This window comes from Pseudonaja textilis, chromosome 6 (genome assembly GCF_049901715.1).
Source record: "Pseudonaja textilis isolate UNSWEBS1 chromosome 6, rPseTex1.2, whole genome shotgun sequence".
Taxonomy (NCBI): domain Eukaryota; kingdom Metazoa; phylum Chordata; class Lepidosauria; order Squamata; family Elapidae; genus Pseudonaja; species Pseudonaja textilis.
In genome coordinates this window covers 16,998,185-17,021,367 of record NC_141995.1, presented here as the reverse complement: position 1 = coordinate 17,021,367, position 23,183 = coordinate 16,998,185, and the positions used below count along the sequence as shown (strand labels likewise).

The 23,183-nt window shown below is 39.2% G+C and overlaps 1 protein-coding gene across 2 annotated transcripts; it reads left to right on the top strand.

Moving 5' to 3' along the window:
- The first annotated feature begins 1,589 nt into the window (after positions 1-1,589).
- On the top strand, positions 1,590-16,185 carry LOC113434836 (alcohol dehydrogenase 1-like). Of its 2 annotated transcripts, none has more exons than XM_026698296.2 (9): positions 1,590-1,741; positions 5,300-5,401; positions 6,589-6,730; positions 9,321-9,408; positions 10,395-10,617; positions 11,353-11,613; positions 12,650-12,785; positions 14,078-14,216; positions 15,198-16,185. In XM_026698296.2, exons 1-9 carry the CDS (start codon positions 1,724-1,726, stop codon positions 15,220-15,222), a joined length of 1,134 nt encoding a protein of 377 aa, XP_026554081.1. In that variant the 5' UTR covers positions 1,590-1,723; the 3' UTR covers positions 15,223-16,185. The 2 variants fall into 2 exon arrangements, with proteins under 2 accessions (XP_026554081.1, XP_087792056.1); XM_087935930.1 differs by lacking the exon at positions 1,590-1,741 and adding an exon at positions 2,558-3,631.
- Positions 16,186-23,183: the final 6,998 nt, after the last annotated feature.

The window sequence follows — 23,183 nt, the reverse complement described above, 5'->3', positions numbered from 1 at the left end:
GAAAGGCAGACCTGTGGACAGTGAATTAAGGGTCCAAATGTAAAGTGGAGGCATGATGATGATGAAAACCATCATCATCATGCATCCCCTGTTCCAGAAATGGGCACACAACTAGTGCACCAACTGAAGCTGAGCAAACTTCCAACTGTTTTTCCAACAGGAGCTGAGTGTCCTGGAGATTGTGCTACCTCTATATATGCCTGCCTGCCTGCCTGCCTGCCTGCCTGCCTGCCTGCCTGCCTGCCTGCCTGCCTGCCTGCCTATCTATCTATCTATCTATCTATCTATCTATCTATCTATCTATCTATCTATCTATCTATCTATCTATCTATCTATCTATCTATCATCTCTATCTCTATCTATCTCCCTCCCTTCCTCCTGGTCAAAAATATGTTTTATATTTTATTATAACATGATCCATGATTTAATTTAAGTATTTCTTTATTTAAACCATTTTAGTTTTTAGTGAAACTTTTTTCCCCCTTTCTCTGTTTTGTTTTTTAAAAATTGTCTCCTGTATTGTGCCAGCCAAGCATGTTTCTACCAGGAAACTGCTGAAATAATTTCATATTCAAGTATGATTGCTACAGTTGTTTATGCATCAATTCTATTCACTGATTGCAGTGGCATCTACTTTTAGGCTGTTTTATTTGGCTACATTTTGCTTAGAACAGCCTACACTAGCTGTGCTTGTGTGATATACTGTCACACAAAGTAGTCAAAAATATTTTAGTCTAGAATATTGTGCAAACATAACCAGAAGACTTAGTTTATAGTTCAATGTATTGGGCCAATACAGAATACATTGTAGCCTTGCATTCCAGCAACACGTGAGTAGAATTTGACAATTATTTTAAGTTAATAATAATAAAAATGGGATAATTGAATCAATCTTAAGAAGACATGGATTAATGAATAAAATAAGTCAACTATGGTTAAGCACATCATGCAATTTCAGCTTTCGTGCGGCCATCTTCTGTGAGTAGCCAGTTAATGTTTAATGTTTCACATTCCCAAGATAATGTGAGAAATTTAGAGCTGTACATTAAGGGCTAATTAGTGTTGCACATGCTGGGAATTTTTCTAAAGATCCATAAAAAAAGAAGTGCTGCTTGTCCGTTTATATTATTTGTCATATGAACTGTCATTTGTTTTAATAAATCTTTGCCTTGGCCAATGTGTTATATGTACAGTGCAAACTTAATAGCTATTTCACAAGGACTAACATTGCTCAATTACGATTCTAAGGGCACATCAAACCTGTGGAATTAATATGATTGCCCAAGTGCATCATATACTCTGTATTTATTCTTTATGTAAGTAATTTAAGCAAGAGAACATCAATCAAAGATGTTTGTGTTTTGTTCTGTTGTTTTTTGCTGGTACAGACTATTTCTTAATCAGAAACTTAGTTCTTTGGAAGTAAGCCCTGAGGTTTGTACATTTTTAGAATCTATCTTCTGGGTCTAAATGGCAGTTATCTTTGGATGGTTTCTCCAGAGGGAGATTGTTTTAAACAAAACTCTTGGGAAACATTGAACTTCTTAGTACAGTTGCAAACGAACCCTCCCCTTCCTGAGCTGGCCTATCATAGATTAAACATTTTATGTGTTGTACAGGGTGGAGAAAAGTTGCTCATGTATTCCTCAGAGCCAAAGCAATCAAGGAGAGAAGTCATTTGTAGAAGAGCTTGGGCAGATTCTAAGCAGGGATCCTGGAATACATGGCGACTGCTGGGAAGGTAAGGGAGACTCTTAATCAAAATCTGCCTGGACAGCAACATGGTTATTAGACAACTTCTAAAATGGAAGCATTAAGCGTTGCCTAAAAATGTGTGGAGCATTTCTGTGAATTTCACTTGTGCTGATTTACTCTACGCTCTGCAAAGGTCAGGCTTGAAGAACCATTCAACACTTGTGAATTCAAAAACCAAATCTTCCTGGCAAGTAAAACATTAAGCGTTCTGGAGCATTGTTGAAATGATTTAAAATTCTGTTGTGGGTTAGAAAATGTATAGTCTTTTGGTTGCTTTATTAGAGTATAGTATTCTTATTCTTCACCTAAGCTCTAGGCAGAAAAATGCTGACACAATCAGTCTTGTGCTTACAGTACTAAGACTTAGTGCTGTCTATGGAGTATTTAAAACACTCACAATATCTTTTTATATTGGACTACTCGAATCATTTCAAGATTGCACTGGAGATGTTGGTTAGAAATAATGGAATCATGATCTAATCCATGGTATCAGAATAAAGCAGAAAACCGTGTTGCTGTGTTTCATGTTATTTTGCTCTGTTGAGGTATTTCCAGGATGAGAGCAGGAGCATCATCATCTAATAAGCCTTGTGGACAAGAATTTGTTCCCAAATGTGATATTAGGCGGTTTCACCTTGGGGGCTTTAAATGTTGTACCATATTTGATTTAAATTGATAGTATTTTCATTCAAAGGGTTTGGTCATGTAAATGTGGACAAACCTTCCTTCTTCACCATGCAGCAGTCCAACATTACTGAGAGCCAGTTTGGTCTAATGGGGAAGGCTCCAGGCTAGAAATCAGAAGAGTGTGAGCTTTAATTCCACTTTAGGCTTGAAAGCTAACTGAATGACTTTGGCCCAGTAACTCTCTCGCAGTCCAACTCACCTCACAGGGTTGTTGTTGTATAGAAAGTAGTAGGGAGAAGAGACTTAGATATGTTTGGTGCCTTGAGCTTTGAGTTATTTATAAAAATAAAAATCTTATTTTTTTTTCTTGCCATGAGGAAAACTAATTGAATCTGACTCATTCTTGCAGTTTAAGAGAAATGTGCCTAGAGTAAACAAAAATAGTGTAGGTATATGTCTGCATGTGTTTCCATAGGAATGTTCAAAGCAGAGTTTTCAGTCAGAAATCTTTGGATTTAGGTCTAACACTTCTCACTCTTAGAATCTCTCTCCTGCGGCTTTACAAGCTCATCTAAATATGGGGACAACTTTTCCTCTTTCGTTTGTTTTGCATTCATGGTACAAGACTCTCAAGTAGCTTTTTTACTTAGTAATAAATTAGAACAAATGTAAAATATTATGACATGCCAATTTTGCCAAACGAAAAAGAGAACTACTTTTAAACAAAGTGAATGTATGTGTGCTTGAGATGAGGGTAAACTATTTCATACATGTGAACAGAGATTGTACAATTACAGCCAGACCAGAAATGAAAGCTGGGAATAGTTGCTATGCATACATAGCAGTACATGTTAGACGTTCCTTTCCTCTTTATGCTATATATCCTTTTACTGTTTGTGCCAGTTGTGTGCCTTTGAATCGGTTTTTGACTCTTGGTGACTAACCTGGAACCTTAACCCCTACACACCAAACTGGTTCACGTAATTAACTTCTGTTATTACTTACCTACTTACCTATGTATTGACAATCCTACTTCCATCTGTCTATTTATCTGGTAGATAATTAATTACATAGTTAAAATTTACAAACTGGTTTTTGGCAACAGCTGGAAGTTCTGTAGTATTTCCAGATAGGAATTGGTACAGTTTTCTTTTTATGAAAAAACCTTTTCTTAGTTTCTGGTTTTTGCAAGTTCAGTTGGTTGGTATGGAAGGGTTTTTATTTCCTCAAAGAACTTGACTTCATATAGGTATGTAAGCATGTCTTTATGAACCTATTTCCATGGATGTTTTGTTGCAATTCTGTATATTATATTTCCAAGCATATCTCCTAACATAAGGCAGACCTTCCTTGATGATGTCTTTTTTTTGATGAACCTATTACAGATTACAAATATTTAGCTGCAATTGTATGCAGTTAGCTGAAAGTAAACTCCATTTAACATTCTGCACAAATATGACTGGGGTGTCTCTCCTCCTACTGTTTAAAGTGTTCGCCCATCTATAACCCTGCAGAAAACTAAACTAACAAAGATTTTGTAGTTTTGATTGCAATTTGAATTGCCTTACTTCTGGCTTGCAGATCAACAATAGTGTCCTCATGTCCCATGCCAGAAAAGCTACCTTCAATGTTCTTACTTCTCAGAGTCACCAGCAAATCGTCTGCTCCAATATTAGTGTAATCCAGGGATGTCAAACTTGATTTCATTGAGGGCCGCATCAGGGTTGTGTTTGACCTTGGTGGGCTGGAGTGGGCATGGCCAGGGGCATGGCCAACTTGATGTCACTTGTGTCGGGGTACCTGTGGTGGCCCAAGCACTCTGCCAGAGAAAACAGGCTCCTGAGCTCCATTTTTGGCTGTGACAGCCTCCTGCAACCCTCTGCCAGCAAAAATGGAACTCAGGAGCCCATTTTCCCTGGCAGAGCGCTCAGGCCATCACAGGCACCCCCGACACAAGTGACATCGAGCTGGCCATGCCCACCCTGGCCACGCCCACCCAAGGTCAAACAACCCTGATGCAGTCCTCAAAAACTCTGTTTTCACTGGCAGAGGCACCATGGCCAGTCCTTCACTGTTTCCAAGGTGGCCCTGCGGGCCAGATCTAAGCATCCTGTGGGTCAGATCTGGCCCCCAGGCCTTGAGTTTGACATCCCTGGTGTAATCAATGGTGGTTTTGACATATCAGTCTCTGCCTCCTTTTCTCTGAGCAGGCTCCACTTGGCCTGCACTTGGCCTGCCTGGTGATTGAGACATCTTTCAAAACTTACCTGCCATCTCCTCTGGCCTCTGGAGAAAAGCTCTTTGCCCATCACGGCTGTGTTCTCCTGGATCAGATGCTTGGTAGATTCAGATATTTGAGGCTTGACAATAACAGCCTCCCCCTTTGCCTGATGTTCTCCTAGCAGCTATTAAGCCTCAAAAATAAATTATAGAAATTGATAGAGAGGGTGGGTACAGTAGTAGATAGTGCGCTGGCCTTCTCTTACATTTCTTTTTGTACCCATTCCCTCTACCTCTGCTTGTCAACTGTTATGGGGACTGGTCTACAACTTAGTTTGGATACCTGGTCGGTACAGGGGAAAAGCCTAGCTTGAAAAAAAAAAGTATTTCCCCATTGTGCACATCACTATGCTCCTAGTGGTAATGCCTAGGGATCAAGAGGAATATCTCGACCCCTTTCTAAATTGGACAATAGGTACAAAGTTAATTCCACTCCTTACTGATAGAATGATTGGAGAAGCACTTCAGATTGTATCCACAGTAAAACTGCCATAACTTGTTGAATTAAACCCAAGAGGTTTAACTGCTTTCCTTTCCTGGTTCAATAGTTCTTGTCACTCCTCTGGCTTACCAGACATATTCTGAGGGCATATTTGTTCATTCTTCTGAATTCTTTTGATGGTCCATGTGTACGCAGGTGATTAAATGTAAAGCTGCAGTCATCTGGGAACCAGGCAAAGCATTTTCGATTGAAGAGATAGAAGTAGCACCACCAAAGAGCCATGAAATTCGAGTGAAGGTAAAATAAAAAAAGGACATCCCTTGCAATGAATAAATTAGTAGAGTAGTAAAATTTGTATTTAGCTTGCATCTAAACTATTGAGACTTGCTGCAAAGGCTACTGCTTAGGAAAACATAAACAAACTTGAACCAAGATGTTGCTATCTGAAATGTTCCTGTTGATGGTTGCTCTGTCACTCATCCAGTTCTTGTTGGCTTTTTTTTCAAAGGGGTTTCCCATCAGAATCGTTTTGGAATAAATGTTTTGTTATTGCTGACAGCTTATTGACCTCTCTTTTGTGCTTGGGTACAGGCCTGCTTGTGAAATAAGTTCTTGACTATATCACATTACTGGTGGTCCATAGAGATTGTTCTCCTGCAACAGTTGCTTTTCTTTTGATAAGCTGGCGGTAGAACTGTTGTAAAGTAAAGGTAATGGTTCTCCTCGCACATACGTGCTAGACGTTTCTGGCTCTGGGGGAGGCGGTGCTCATATCCGTTACAAAGAACCAGCGCTGTCCAAAGATGTCTCCGTGGTCATGTGGCCATCATGACTAAACACTGAAGCACATAGAGCGCTGCTTACTTCCCACCAAAGTGGTCCCTATTTTTCTATTTGCATTTTTACATGCTTTCGAACTGCTAGGTTGGCAGAAGCTGGGTCAAGTAGCAGGAGCTCACTCCATTATGCAGTGCTAGGGATTCAAATTGCTGAACTGCCGGCCTTTCTGATCGACAAGCTCAGTGTCTTAGCCACTGAGCCACCGCGTCCCCTAGAACTGTTGTACTCTACAGAAAAAGGAAATATCCAAATCACCAGATTCTGCATCAACAAGTATTTTGCATCCAGAATGAAGAAGGCAACTTGTATATACTTTATACAACCAGTTTTTAATGAGACCACTGTTCAAAATTTGATAACACCCAAAACAAATTATTTCGAAAAGTGCCAACACAGAAACCAATATATTTGGTGTTCTTTCATGTAATCTCCAAACTAAAACTCCTTTTTCTTCCTTCCTTTAACTGTATAACTGTTGTGTGATGTGATTGGGAGGATTGTCCTGTTTGAAGGCTTCTACAAAGCATCTTCTGGGTTGCACAAAGAGAATGCTGTATTAGATAGGCTTTGGGTCCGGTGAAGCTTTTTAGGCGAAAATATGAATAGGACCTAAGAATTGAAATGACATACTCTTATCCGTACAGATGGTAGCCACTGGGATCTGTCGGACTGATGATCATGTATGGAAAGGTTTTTTTCCAAACATAGACTACCCTGTTATTGGGGGCCATGAAGGAGCAGGCATTGTTGAAAGTATTGGACCAGAAGTCACTTGTGTAAAACCAGGTAAGGATAAGATAGAGAAATTATTCATATTGGATAGTATATTACTAGGAATTTTAGGCAATTTTGAACATGCATCTATATTTTGAAATATTCAAAAGAGATAAGATTCCTTATTCTCTTTTGATAATAATTACAAAATGCCACACTCTTTAAATGCACACATATAATTACACAGTATACATTACAATTTTGTTGGTTGTTTGGAGGAACTTGATACATATGAAGGCCTAGATCAGCTAAACTGCAAGCCATGGTTTGATATTGTTGTGTTTATTATAATAATATCCTAGGTACTTGGGAAGGGCTCAAAAGGTAAACAAAAATGTTGTATGCAGTCTAAATATCTGGCTGACTTTGCAAGCAAATTATACAAATTATTAAATTTGTATATGGCATCTGGCAACAGTTGGTGGTTGCTCACAATAGTCAGGCAAAGACATTTCAATCAAATCAGTAAATGATAAAAGATGGCAAACATGATTAAATTATGCCAAGCAAAAAAGCCATTTTTTTCCTACCAATTCTCATTCTATTAAGGAGATTATTCAGAGCTAAATGGGGCATCCTTGGGCCTCTCTGAGTTCAGAGTGCCACGGACCCCTCAGTTCGCATTCAATTTGATGAAATGAATATGTATTCAACTTTTATTACAAACAAGAAAAGATTATTGGTGAATTTCCCTTGCGTGGAACCTTGTTTTTGTTACAGCACAGCTATAACCCTCTGCTCCTCATCAGAATTATGCACAGTGCAACCTGAAACAGTGCAATCTCTCTCTTTGGTTTTTCAGTATAGGAAGTGGCTACCAAAGGGGTTTCAGAATAATGGAAAAAAGTGACATCAGCAACAGGAACCTTCTTCCACTTTGAACAATAATTTTATTTTCCATTTTCTCTGTGTAATATTTTACTAGTTTTAGTCCAAGTACCTTTGGAGGAAAACTTCACTGTTTATGAACACATTTTAAAATAACATGTTTATTAGGTAAAAATTACTCGCACAAGATTCAAATCTTGCGCTAGTGCAAGCATGATACCTTGCTGTTCTTAAAGGATGCTTTACCAATGGCAGCTCCTGCCTAAATATCATACAACTCTGTGTGGGTCAGTCTTTGAACATGACTAGAAGCTGTAGCTGATCCATAGTCAACCTCACCTTTGCAAGCTAGCAAAATCACAGCACTGGTTACCAGTAAGCTTCCAGTCCCAAATCAAAGAGTTGGTCATATCTATAGGGAGCCCCATATGGAGTAGCATCAAGGTATATCATGAAGAGCCGTGCCAAGCAGGTCCACTAAGTCCCTTAGAGCAGGGGTCCCCAACCACCGGGCCGTGGACCGGTCCCGGTCCGTGGAACATTTCCTACCGGGTCGCGGTTTGCTGGGCGCCGCCATCTTGTTTGATGAGAAAGTGCTTCTGGGTGAGCTTTTCCGGTTGGAAAGCAGTGTTTGGGTCCTGAAGGAATCCTCGCACCTTAGTTTTATCGAAGGGGGGGCTTCGAATGAAACTAAGGCGCGAGGATTCTTTCAGCACCCAAGGCAAGGCGAGCCGAGTGACCGTCCCAAAGCCGTCCCGAAGCGAAGCCCATCGACAAAGGTACAAAGGAGGAGTTGAAGGTGGCGGGGAGAAGCAGGAGACGGCTGGCTGGCCGGTCGCTCGGCTCGCCTTGCCTTGTCATGCGTGCTGATGCCGGTACCGGGCCGCGGATCATTTTGTGATGCCAGTACCGGGCCGTGGCACAAAAAAGGTTGGGGCCACTGCCTTAGAGGTTAGAGTCATGGACCACGGATGCCTTTTCGGCTGTAGTTCACACACAATAGAATTTTCTACTCCTGGAGGTCCATGCCCGCCCCCCTTAATGGCATTTTTAAAAGGGCCCAAAATGTCCATATTTCACCAAGCTTTTTTCAGAGTTCCAATATTGTTCTGAACTGTTTCATATTTTTAATCTGCTGTCTCTCACCCAAACTCTTCTAATGTGTAGGCTGTAAAAACTGCAAATGAATAAAGAAGCCACCCCATTTTTTCCCAAGCCTTTTCAGGGGCCTGGAGGGGCGGGGAAGTCGCGGCTACTTAAAAATTATGTGAACAGTTGACTTCTTAAAACAGCAGCACTTTTCCTCTGGGTTCATGCAAAAGCCTGAAAAAAAGAAAAAGCTGTTTTAGAGAATAGCAAAGAGGAGGTGACCTAAGATCTGAAATACATTTTAGGAATTACCAGAGGTTGGCTGCACTTACGTTAGGAACCAGCTCTTTGGTTGTGAGCACTCCCTTGGGGAGTGAAACGCCACTTCAACATGAAGCTAATCAACTTAGGCAGCTCCAGTGAGTACAACAGGGGCAGCACAGAACTCAGCTGGGCAACATGGGTGGGGGGAATGTTATGAGGTATAAATGGAAAGGATATCACAGGGTTGCATGGGCAGGCCTAGCCAACAATCACAACTACCAGTTCGCCTGAACTGGTGTAACCAGCACCACTGGGAATTTCTCTCTGCCTAAATATTGATTCCTTGAACTTGTATTAACATGCTGTGGGATTTTTAACCCCCAAAAAGATGACATTGGGACTGATTTTTATTCCCTGCAAGGTGACAAAGTCATTCCTCTCTGTGTTCCTCAATGTGGACAATGTGACTGCTGCTTGAGTCCAAAAGCCAACTGCTGTCTCAAATCCCAGTAAGTTTGTTGTACATATTACTTCTTTGGGTTTTCCAGTTACAGCAGGGGTGTCAAACTCAAGGGCCCATGGGGTGCTTAGATCTGGCCTGCAGAGCCACCCTGGAAACAGCAAAGGACTGACCTGCAATGCCTTTGCCAGCAAAAATGGGGCCAGGGGGAATGTGTGGCCCACCCGAGCTCCATTTTTGCTGGCAGAGGGTTGCAGGAATGGCTGAAAACGGAGCTCAGGAACCTGTTCTGACCTAGGCTTCACAAAATCACGAAACAGACTCCTTGTCCCGACAAAAACCCTTTTATTATTATTTATTCCTATGATTCACATGCAGCAAAGTCCCGGCAAACAGACTTTCAAGGGTGAATTATAACCACAGACCTTATCAGGCTTGGAGAGCTGCCAGGCCGATAGCTTCCAAGCGCAACACTGTACAAGAAAATACTTGGCAAAGAGTCTCTGAGAGTCACGAAAAAAATCTTCACACTAATTAAACGAACTAATTGTCTCCTGCAAACACCCTTTCATTCCTCTTTATTCCCTATGGGAGGGGCCATTCACCATCCACCTGTGCCTTTACTCCCAAATCAACCCTTGATCCTTAACTGTTTCCTTCTCCTGGCAGCTCTGCGCATGCACACATCAGGAACAGGCTCCAACTGTTCTTCTGCCCCACTGATCTCTGACTCCGAAGGGAGCTGATAACTGTCGGATGGCCCCCAACCTCCACACTGTCCAAGTTTACTACCAGCTCCGCTGGTCACTGGTGGGCCACAACAGAACCCTTTTTTTGCTGGTGGGAGTCTTGGGCCATCACAGGCACCCCCGAAATGAGTAACGTCAAGCTGGCCATGCCCATCCCAGCCCCTGAGGTCAAACACAACCCTGATGCAGTCCTCAATGAAATTGAGTTTGACACGCCTGAGTCACAGGGACCATTTCTGAACAATCCAGTTTATGACAAAACACTGACTTGAATCTCCTCAAACAGCATTTATAAAGCTTTTCAAAGTCTGATGCCAGATGGAACCAGCAGGTTCACCTGCCGGGGGAAACAGATTCATCACTTTCTCTGGATAAGCACCTTCTCCGAGTACACGGTGATGCCTGACGCATCTATTGTAAGAATTGACGATGATGCTCCTCTGGATAAAGTTTGCCTCTTTGGCTGTGGCTTTTCAACTGGCTATGGGGCTGCCATCAATTGTGCCAAGGTAAGAAGAACTGCATGCTTCCTGCATAGGTTGGAAGAAGAGTTTGTTCCATATCTTCTAGAAATGAACCTTGATTTGTTTTGCTTTAGCTGCAGCCTGTGGTGTAAATATAGCTACTATGCTTTGAGTAATCCTAATCTATTGTGACTGATTTACAGTACATTGTAAATACGGTGTTGATTTTGGCTTGATATAAGTTGTGAATCCAGTTATTAAGATTATTAAGATTGGTAAATCATGATTCGTGGCTTAGTGCAACAGTGACAAACAATGGCTTATTGTAACATGGAAACTCAATCATGGGTCTAAATGCACACGTTTTGCAAGGTTATCATGCTGCTAGTTTGGATATAGAGAAGTAATGTCAAACATCCTTGTCAATTTATTACACATCATGCAATAAATTATATTTTCTTTCCAGTCCTAGGTTATACCTTTTGTTACTATGTATTCCGACCTTCTTATTATATTCCATTGGTTGATTTTGTGGTGTTGCCTTTTTTTTCTTGAAACTAAAACTATTTTTATTGAATCCTGCTCAGTCTTATTTATTTTATTTATTAAATTTATACACTACCCATCATATGGTTTGAGGTGACTCTCAGTTTTATGTCCATGTTTGCCTTCTTGTCCTAGGCTTTGTTAGTTCTCATGCCATCTTAATCTATCCAGTTTCTGGTTTTGTTTGGGTGTCTTTCAATACAAGATTCTTTTTGGTGTGATTTTTTTTTTCAGGTTGAGCCTGGTTCTTCCTGTGCCATTTTTGGCTTAGGAGGTGTTGGTTTGTCTGTGATTATGGGTTGTAAAGCAGCTGGAGCATCCAGGATTATTGGGATTGACATCAACAAGGATAAATTTATGAAGGCCAAAGAATTAGGAGCCACTGAATGCATCTGCCCGCAAGATTTTGAGAAGCCGATTCATGAGGTGCTTGTTCAGAAGACTGGTCTTGGTGCGGACTATACATTTGAAGTGATTGGACGCATTGACACAGAAGTATGTGATTTGTGTTGGCAATAATTTCTTAGGTTCAAATTTCCATTTTGTAGCAGAAAGCATCTTCAGATATTAGGTTTAACATTCAAGCAGAAAATATCCTAGTATCTTGTAGTCACATATTCTATATTGGGGGAGGGGAGAATCTTTTTCCATCTTCTGGGGAACATACAAACATTAAATATATGTCCAATACATGCACGCTTTGGTATCTTTGTAGTAGTATCTGTAAGTCAATCTGGGATTATGATTATAAATAATCTCATTCTTCTTCTCCTCCTCCTCCTCCTCCTCTTCTGTTACCCAGAGGACAAATGAGCAAACTGATATATTGATTGGTCCTTTCAGTTACAGCTATATACAGATAGTCCACAGTTGAGTCCAAAATTCATGTTGCTAAGTGAAACATTTGTTAAATGAGTTTGCCCCATTTTACAACTTTTCTTGCCACCGTTTCTAAGTAAATCTGGATTCCCCATTGAGTTTACTTGTCAGGTCACAAAAGTGGATCACATGATCCCAGGGCATTGCAACTGTCATAATTGTGAGTCAGTTCCCATCTGACTTTTGATCACGTGACCCTGAGGTTTCTGCAATCGTCATAAGTGTGAAAAATGGTCATAAGTCACTTTTTTCACTGCTGTTGTAACTTTGAACAGTCATTAAATGAATTATTGTAAGTCGAGGACTACCTGTACTGCCCATATTTTGACACTAGGTAAAAGAAAGAAGTAAGGAGAAAGAGGTTCCTGGTTCCCACAAGAAAGAGAAGGTTGTTTGTTCCATCCAAACAACCTCTTCCATCAAAACAACCAGACCGTGAATGAAACTATTGTCCAGCTTCAATTCTTGTTTCTGAATGCTGAGTCAGATGCACCAAGGTTGTGCATCTCCTGTTCACTCTTGGATGTATCGATGTTCTCTTTTTTAATATAAGCAATGCCTCTAGGATTGTGTACAAGCTATCTGTGGAAAACTTAGACAACAGTCTGTTCACTTTAATTACTTAGCTTGTTTTTCTTTGGGTCTCAAATAGGTCAGTGCCCTCGCGTCTTCCCACATGGGCCATGGGATCTGTGTGCTTGTGGGGGCACCTCCTGCAAAATCACAGCTCTCTTTTGACCCTGCTCTCCTGCTCACAGGAAGGAAACTAATAGGCTGTCTGATTGGAGGTATGCATTGGCTAATGTGGGCCATAAGATATTTCTAACCGGTATGTGATTCATTTTTCAAAATAAGATGTATAGTTTCAGATTGGTCCAGCTTGGTATAAAATTGTATAAAGTTGTCTTGACTCTTCTAAAGAATTCTATCTACTGTCTGCGTAGTTTCAGCCTCTGAATTGTCTCCATTTTCCATTGCTGGATTTAAGCAGAGAATAGGGGGCTTTGGTTAGGAAATGCTGTTTTGATCAAGATTCAGAATAGGATAGGAATAGGAACAGAATTAGGAATAGGAATTGGAATTGGACTTGAACTTAGAATAGAATAACAGAGTTGGAAGGGACCTTGGAGGTCTTCTAGTCCAACCCCCTGCACAGGCAGGAAACCCTATACCATTTCATACAAATGGTTATCCAATCTCTTCTTGAAAAACATCCAGTGTTGGAGCATTCACGACTTCTGGAGGAAAGTTGTTCCACTGGTTAAGTGTTCTGTCAGGAAATTTCTCCTTAGTTCTAGGTTTCTTCTCTCCTTGATTAGTTTCCATGCACTCAGGAGCTTTGGAGAATAGGTTGAACCCAGTGGTGGGATTCAATTTTTTTTTACTACCAGTTCTGTGGGCGTGGCTTGGTGGGCGTGGCCGGGGAAGGATACTGTAAAATCTCCAGTCAGAGATGGTATTTACCAATTCTCCGAACTACTCGAAATTTCCGCTACCGGTTCTCCAGAACTGGTCAGAACCTGCTGAATACCACCTCTGGTTGATCCCTTCTTCTTTGTGGCAACCCCTGAGATTAGCTACAATTTTCCTAAGAAATGACATTATAATGAAAAATGAATAATAAACACTAGCCCCTTTTCTCGTATTTATCATTGTAAGTATTGTGATCAGAGGTGGTATTCAGCAGGTTCTGACCAATTCTGGAGAACCGGTAGCGGAAATTTTGAGTGTTCAGAGAACCGGCAAATACCTCATCTGACTGGAGATTTTACAGTATCCTTCCCCTGCACACACACCCCACCAAGCCACGCCCACAGAACCGGTAGTAAAAAAAATTGAATCCCACCACTGATTGTGATATAATTTAAGAATATGCATACAGTTCAGCTTTCACCAGCCTAATATTCACAAATTGCATCATTTCAATATTTTGAAGGACAAATTTATTATTGATGCAGCAGAGTTGATGATACTGAAAAATCAGAATCATGATTCTGAAAAAAATTAAATTTTCAGTTCTTTTGTGCAAAAGAACAAATAGCTCACATAGTATTCCTGTTTGTCTGATTTTAAAACCCAGGTTGGAAATTAAAAGATGCTCTCCCTAAACTTGTTTTGGATTATATGAAACAAAAATTTAATACAGATGCATTAATATCTCATGAATTGCCTTTTGAAAAGATCAGTGAAGGATTTGAGCTTTTACTTTCTGGAAAAAGGTATGATTGTCCATTATAGGTTGTCACATTTTATTTCTCTTATTTTGTCAGATATTTTTTCTAAAGATTTCATGCTGATACAGTTTCATCATTATAACTGATCTCTAAAGTACATGAGGCTAAGAAGTGGCAATATCACATGGATAACCTGTCATACCTATGGAAGAGAATATTTATAGAACAGTGGGGTCTTTGGTGCTCTCTGTGTTTGAAAATTTTCTTGCAGTCGTTTTATTACCAAACTAGGTACCATCATCAGTACTAGCTCTGATTATGTTATCTAGCTTACTAAAGAAACATCTACAAAAAAAACCACACCCTAACCAAGCTCAGAAAGCACCAAGGACCCCATGATACTCTCTGAACTTCAGAACTGTGTAGGAATTTGAATGTTTTTGATCAAGAGATCAGTGTCACTTTCCAACCCAAAGAACTTGAATTTCTATATACTTGGAAATGTCAAGATTGTCTTTGGCCATATTATACAAATAAAAGATAGAATCAATGGCAATTGTTCTTGTTATTGTACGAATAGTTGTACACTGCCTAGAGTCACTTTTTGTGTTTTATACAAATTTGATTAAATAAATAAATATTCATTTCTATAATATTTATCTTTTAATGTGGAATTTTATAACTGCTGTTTTTATATTTGTTGTTACATTTGATAGTTGCATGTTGCCCAGAGTCACTTTTGGTAAATTGGGTGGCTATATGAATTTGAACAATAAATATTTATTTTTATATTTATCTTTTAATGTGGATTTTTATATTTTTATATCTGTTGTTTTTATAATTGTTGTTTTAATCTATTGTTACATATAGTCTAAGAGTTGCTTTTTGTGAGATGGGCAGTTGTATAAATGTGATTGATTGATGGATGGATGGATAGATGGAAATAGTGACATCTTAGTGTATATTAGATATTGCTAGGTAGACCTTGCAAATATGTTAAACCTCCTCTTTCTTTTTTTCTTTCAGCATTCGCTGCGTTTTGCTGTTTTAAAACTACAAATTTAATCTATCTCACAGTCTCTTGTGCAGTTTTAATAGCATCTCAGTTTCTACTGTACAATCATTTAATCTGTGCTAAAAACATTTATAATCAATTAAATTGGTAAACAAATATGAAAAGTCATTTAATTTATAAGTTGTTGTGGAAAAAGTCTTTTGATGTGCTATTAAGGTCAGTTGATCCTCCCATCACCATTGCAAAAACCCATCCCTCTTTCCATAGCATGCAAGATAGTTTTATCAGTTGGCCAGATTCAATGAAAAAGCAAATGTGGAATATTGAAAGGGTTTAGATTGAAATGTCCTATTGTGTCAAACAAATGGAAATGTACTAGTGTTATTTTGCGATAATAAATGGGATCAATTATAATCCTTTTTGAATAGTAGACTTGTACTTATTGCATATTGGCTAATTAAACAAATGAGATTGCTTTTCGCCATGTTTGCAGCTAGCGTGCCACCAAGATTACCTGGAAAGATTTTGTGACATATCTCAAATATGTCTGAACTTTCTTTGTCAAATCCATACTTGGGACAATACTCTTGTTAGGTCAACACTACTGTCACCACTACCCTTTAGAACCACATCTCCTCAAAGTTTGTACAGCCCCGACAATGTTGTCTTTCAGAAGAGTTTTTTAAAAAAGGATTTTTCTGGTGGGCCATAATGCAGATTGACTTTGTTTCCAAATCAAATATTTAAAGTTTACATTATTTTGGAATTTCCTTGAGGTCCTGCATTGTCCTTCCATTTTTATAACTGGTTCTTCTCTTTTACGATGATACAATGGTTTCATTAAAAAAAACCTGCATGCTACCTTGAAGTGTTTTGTGATTAGGCATCTTATAAATTGAATGAATGTAGGAATGAAAGAAATAAAAACAATATGTTTACACACATTTCTTTGTTGCTTATGTTGCTTTGGTTGGCCATAATAAAGGCATTGATAAATTATAGATTTTGCCATTTATTTCTTTTGTGGACTACCATAGTTGGGGTTGCTGGGTTTCTTTGGTCTCTGGATTAAATCATAAATCTAGAGCCCCCAATACACAAAGTAACATAGTTTATGTACACTTTTGGAAAACCAAGGCAAGTGATCATTAGCAAGTGATAGGCAATAAGCAATAAAATATTCTCACCCCTAGTAGAGGATAGCTCTCCCAGAAGATCAGTTCATTACTAAAATATTACAGCCCTCGCCCTTCTGTCCTTAATTGATAAGGTTGATTATCAGGCATGCAAAACTTTCTAGCTAATTTATCTGCAATTGGAAGAGGGGAGTGAGCACATTCTAAGTAATCTGTTTACAGCAGGAAGTGGGGAGCAGCCCTTTTTCTATGCTGTCCCCGTTCAGAATGATACGTTTTATTTGATAAGGCTGTGTTTTGACCTTCTAGGAGTTTTAGGGCGAGGATCTCAGCCAAGAATGAGAGGCCTAAAAGCAATATGAAGATTTTTCAACAAAATTGGATTTCTTTGGCTAAAACTAGCCCACCTTTCTACCCGTCCTTTCTGCTTTCTTCTTCTTCTTTCTATCTTCAGAACTGTTCTGCCTTCCTCTTCTCTTAGCTTCTCTTCTAGTTTCTCCTTTGCCTGGCATCCACTTACCTGCTTCCCCTCACAACTCTCCAAAATTCTCCACCTGCCACTTGGCTTTTTGTTGCTTTTGTCTCTACTAATATCCAGACCTAGCAATCTTTTTCTCTTTCTACAAAACCTCCTAAATATATTTTCACAGTACAGCAAGTAGAAAGCTCTTTGGTCCCCATTTTCTTTTCATACTTCCTCCTTTTCAACCTTCTCCTGCAGGGAGTTTCTAAGAATCTTTACATTCTGTAATTTGACTTTTTTTAAAGAAAAAAATGCTAATAGCTACACCCAACTGGAGGAAAGGTTCACACACCTTAATAAGTTGTTGCCAAGGTGGCATTTATGTCAGACTATGAAATGATGCCAGAGTGATTTTTTTTTTAAAATGAATGTTCCTGAGGCAAGAGGAGAGGTTACCTCAAAGGAATTTACTCGAAAATCTATGGCGATAGAGGTAAATTCTTAATTGCAAAGCACAAGATGTTCATTTCAACCCACCTTTGGGTTTCAGCTTTCAGTTAGCAGGACACAACTGGTGGGACTTGGAAATGAGTAATTCAATCCACAAACAGGACTAATGTATTTTATTTTTCTGTTCCAGATCTGGAGTTTATTTACTCTTTACAAGTATATGGATCTGGATATATGAGGCAGTTCAATTTTTTTTCTCTTCCTTCCTTTGTCTGAAAACGATTCATTATTCTTCAATAGACATAAACAAAACTCATACATGAGATGATTGATGTTTTCACTGTCTTGGGAGCTTAGACTTCCTCCATTTCACATGGAATGGTCCTGATTCAGGTTATGTAGTCATGTAATTACCAGTTGCAGGATGCATAAAATGAAATGAACTTGCCTACTGTAACCCTGAGCAGAGGTAAAGGGAGGATCTTAGTTTAAACTGCCATATTATATCTACCCAAAATACTCAACTCCACACAAACACACAAACACATTTTTCTTAAAACTCAGAGCCGTATAAAATTCAGATCCATAAGCAGATACAAACACAAACACACCATGCATGGGGATTTTAAATTGCCAGTTCTTATGTTACATGAGCAAATGCCATGATATCTTCTTAGTGATATTCATCTACTAGTACAGGGGTGCCAAACTCAAACTCCGGCCCACGGGGTCCTTTAATCTGGCCCCATGGGCCAGCCTAGAAATATCAAAGGTCCAGCCCACAGTGCCTCTGCCGGCCAAAAGCAGGCTAGGCGGAGGCCCCACGAGGCCCCCGCATTGCCCATTTTCAGCATCTTCAGGCTCCAGCAGCACTCTGCTGGCCAAAAACGGGCCATGTGAGGTCCCCCTGTGCCCCATTTTGGCCAACAGGGTGCTGCAGGAGTATGTCCGTCCCCTCTCCCTCCATGGTCCCCGCCAACACCCCTCCCAGCCCACGGAGAACTACAATGCTGATCTCGCTCTCAAGGAAATCCAGTTTGACATCCCTGTACTAGTAGGTATATATCTGAAGAAGAACTAGGTGTGGTAGACCACTGCATATACCTTGACCAACAGATCTCAATGGAAGGTGATACAATAAAGGAAATTAAATGAATGTGTTTAATGTGGTTGGCAGGCATTCAGCAAGCTAAGCATAATTTTGAAGAACAACCTTGCTCAATGCCTGGAAAGTGTGTGCTACCTGCTCTAATATATACCGGTGAAACATGGACACAAACCCCACAATAGATACAAAAGTTATGAATGGCGCAAAGATACATGCTCAGCATTACAAGACAAGATACAAAGACCTCACATGGATTAGAGAACAAACAAAACTACATAATATCATCAAGAGAGTAAAAGAATTGAAATGGAAATGGGCTGGTCACATGGCAAGAGGAACAGATGGCAGGTGGGCCAAAGCAGTCATAGAATGGATCCCACTTGATAAAAAGCATCCACGAAAGAGACCTAAAACCAGATGGATCGATGACATCAGCAAATATTGCAGGGCCAATTGGCAAAAGAAAGCTCAGGACCATATGGGTTGGAAACATGTGGAAGGCAAGGCATCCTGCATTGGATAGACAATGGTTAAAATGATGATGATGATGATGATGATGATGATGATGATGATACGATAATTGAGAATCCATTTGATATAGTGATTAAGGCTTCAGGGTAGAAGCCAGGAGACTGTGAAGCCAGGATACTGCTAGAAGCCAGGAGACTGTCAGCTTTGGAAGCCATATTAGAATCTCCTGCTTCCTCACTGCCACATTCTTGAGCCTGGGAAAGTGGGAGGGGGGGAGTTCTTGGAGTGTATGTGGTTAGACATAATAGCATTCTTCTTCTAAGTCAAGATCATGGTAATCAGCACCTGGGATTGTTGCTGCAAATTGGCCACATGGTGGTCCCAAACTTGATGGTGCAGCTGGTGCTGGCATCTACTAGCATCCACTTTCAGTTTCGGGATTCCTTGTAATAAGTAAAAACTACAAATCCACCTCCCTGCACCGATTATCACATCACATGCCCCAATCACCATCTGTCTCAACTTGAGACATGCCCTCACCCAGGTGCAGAATAACATGACCTTGATTTAGAAGAAGAATGCTATTATGTCTAACTACATACACTCCAAGAACTTCTCCCCTCCTACTTTCCCAGGCTCAAGAATGTGACAGTGAGGAAGCGGGAGATTCTAATATGGCTTCCAAAGCTTACAGAGACCTTTGGCCAGTCATTTTCTCCCAGCCCTAAGAAGGAGGCAATGGCAAACTACTTCTGTTAAACCTTGCCAAGAAAACTGCAGGGACTTGTCCAGGCAGTTGTCAAGAAACTTTTTAGATTTTAATTCCAGGCATTGCAAACAGATCTATTCTGTATTTAGCATGGTACATAAATGGATATTTGCATTGAAATATTTCATACAAAACCTATCATAGGTAGCCTATTTTAACTTGTCTCTCAACAGCTTATATAGCTGCTTCTTATGGCAAAACTGTCTTTTGACAACCACAAGTTCTTGTTAATTGAACTATGAAACTTTATACAAACTTTCTAATGTAAATATTTGACTTACCCAACAAGGAACTCATAGTCTAAATATTTAGTGAAATATCCTGATAGAGTGTTGTTTCCATCAAAGAGGAAAAATATGTTACATATTATCTTGCATTTTAAAAGCCTTTTATTCTTTGAAACAATTAACAAAATAAAGTTAAACAATTGATGTGACATTTTAAAAGAATGCAATGAGTAATAGAAGGTTCCATAAATATGAGCTATGCACTACATAGTAAATACTATTGAAATCAAGTTTATCCCATATTATAAGGCCGGCTGAAAGATCTATATCAACAGTGACAAATTGAAAATGAGTTTTCAACAGCTGGCTTATACATTGCATTTTAAAAAAAAATTAAATCAAAAGTGGCTAGGTTCATACATGTATTAAAACATAAACCACAACTTAGAAACCACAACACTTGGATTTACACAGTATCCTAAGCTCAAAATAAACAAGATGCCTTATGGCCTAGCGTAATAAGAATTTGGTCACTGAAATCTAATTCAGAATATATAAATTTTGTAGAGCTATGGTTCAAAACTTTTTGCCAAATGCAGACCAAAATATTCTTTTTTTGCCCCTCTTTGAAAAATTTTCCTGCAGATTGTTCATGTTATCTATAAACGTCTGCATTATATAATTGGAGGTCTTCAAACAGGAGACCCTATACCATTTCAGGCAGGTGGCTGTCCAATCTTTTCTTAAAAACCTCCAGTGATGAAGCACTCACAACTTCTGAAGGCAAGCTGTTCCACTAATTAATTGTCCTCACTATTAGGAAGTTTTGCTTTAATTCCCGCTTGTTTCTCTCCTTGATTAGTTTCCATCCGTTGTTTCTTCTCTTGCTTTCTGGTGCTTTGGAAAATAAGTTGACCCCTCTTCTTTATGACAGCCCCTCAAATACTGAGACACCGCTATCATGTCACCCCTAGTCCTTTTCTCTAGACAGAATTTGTTTGTTTGTTAGTTTCTTAGGTCTACAATATCCCACTTTCCATGTACTAGGAAGAGAAAAGGCTTCAATCGAAGACTAAGTTTTGATTATAAAGAGCAAAAAGATCTATCATGAGATTGTCACAAACACTGGTTGATACCTGGCAACACACAAAGCAGTTAGCAAGGTACACAACGTATTTGCTACTAGGATAGTGCTGCCTTTATAATCCTTCTATTTACTATATATGTTTGCCATGAATACACTTCCTTCTCTCAAAGTGCTAATTAAATTATTTATACATTATCATTAAGGGGATAAATGCCTGGGAGAAATTATGAAGAAACCATTTAAGATTGCCCATAAATGTCCATGTTTCTGCCACTAACCCTGCTTTCAGTTTCCTGGAACTTGTTGATGGACTAGAGGTCCTCTTAAAATGAAGTGTTCACTCCCCCCAGAGAAACTGTGTAGTAGCATGGAAATGCAGACAATTAGTGTTCCATGTTTTACAGTTGATAATAAATATAGGGAAAATAGGCACAAAACAAAAGAACTAAATAAGACTAACCATCATCAGTCTCCAAAATAAGTCTGCATTTGCTATTTTTGACCAACCGTCCACTTGCAAGCAATCTACAAATATGGTGTAAGAAGTTAATGCAACATCCTGTAATAGGGATGGGAAACCTGATGCCAGAAGACATGATGCTGGCCTTACTCATTTCTATTGCCTTCTATCTGCCTTCCTGCCCCCACCTGATTTTATATATCATACATTCTGTTAATTAAACAATAATTCTGTTAATTAAACAATACACAGTAGAGGATAACCTATAGAATCTCTACTGCACCCTATTCTTCAATTGGAAACCTGCTCAGTCATGTCAGAAAAATGTGTAAAAGTAAATTATGAGCTGTGGTGTGCAGTGGTTAGAGTGCAGTAGTGCAAGCTATTTCTGCTGCAGCCAGCGGCCTGCAATTTGGCAGTTCAAATCTCACCAGGCTCAAGGTTGACTCAACCTTCCATCCTTCTGAGGTGGGTAAAATAAGGACCCAAATTGTTGGGGACAATATGCTGACTCTGTAAACTGTTTAGAGAGGGCTGTAAAGCACTATAAAGTGGTATATAAATTTAAGTGCTATTGCTATTGCTAAACCAGGCTGGTAAGGAGTGATGGGAGGCCATATCATCTATCTCTTTGTTCTATGACTATCTGGGCTCACCATGGCAGATACTTTGTGAGTAATTATAAGCCTCCATCACAAGTGACCCATTTTGTCACTACCCACAATAATCTTTCAACATCAGCCCATGGTCCCAAATATTTGCCTACTGACTAAATTTGTTCAAGACAATAATTATATCCCTCATAATAGTTCTGACTCTATGGTCACAAACAAAACTTAATCAACAACCATGATCAACAAGAGGAAAAAAAGGACAAATCTGAATAGGCAATAAGATGAGAATGAGCAGCTTATCAGCAATAGTAAACAGCACAGAACAGAAAAATACACTTCAGTGGTTAGATCAGATTCTAATGAAAATAAATTAGGACTGACAGAGCAAAACAAATGAGGCATGAGTGGAGAGATAAGACTATTTATTGCATTAAGGTCTAACTACGTCAGCATGATGTTACTCTACATTCAATCTTTTACCAAAGAAATAACCCATAGAATGGCTGAATAATAATGGAAATACTGTAATATCATTGTAATAGTTTTACCAGTTTATTGTTTACAAAATATTCTATGGAATACAAATACGACACCATTGTATATATGCTACAAATTCTTGTTAACAATTTAAATGCTGCAAAAATAAACAAGAACCTCCTTCTGGAACAAAAGGATGCCTTGATAAATAATATGTTACTGTAATATTTACAACAAATATTTAATGGCGTTCAGTACAGCAGGAAACCATTATTTTCTTTGTATTTATTCAGCCCATATCTCATGCCATAATAAGTATGTACGTATTAGACAAAGTGCTTCTCAAATGATAGAATGAGTTAAAGAAAAACCAACAAATCGCTTGGCCAACCCTGCAGATATTTAAAACAAGGGCTTAAATTGTAGGGTTGACCATGACAACTCTGAAACCTTCACAAAAAACATAAACAGCATCACAAGCAAAGCTGTAAACAGTGTTAACTATCCATGTTGCTTGTTCACCCTCATAAAGAGGATTCATTCACGTCCATTATTGTCAAAGGTTTTCAAATAATTTAGGAAAAAAAGTTAATGAGATTTTAACAACTGCAACCCTGAATCTATCACAACTCTGTTCATCACAATATTCCGATCCTAGTTTGCCCTGTGAAGTGATGTTCTTTGGCCCATACAGATAGTCCTTGACTTACGACCACAATTGAACCCAAAACTTCT

Coding starts and splice junctions, on each gene's coding strand:
- LOC113434836 (XM_026698296.2), top strand. Junction 9,409..10,394: donor AACTGCTGTCTCAAATCCCA/GTAAGTTTGTTG, acceptor CTCCTCAAACAG/CATTTATAAAGCTTTTCAAA. Junction 14,217..15,197: donor CTTTTACTTTCTGGAAAAAG/GTATGATTGTCC, acceptor TTTTTCTTTCAG/CATTCGCTGCGTTTTGCTGT.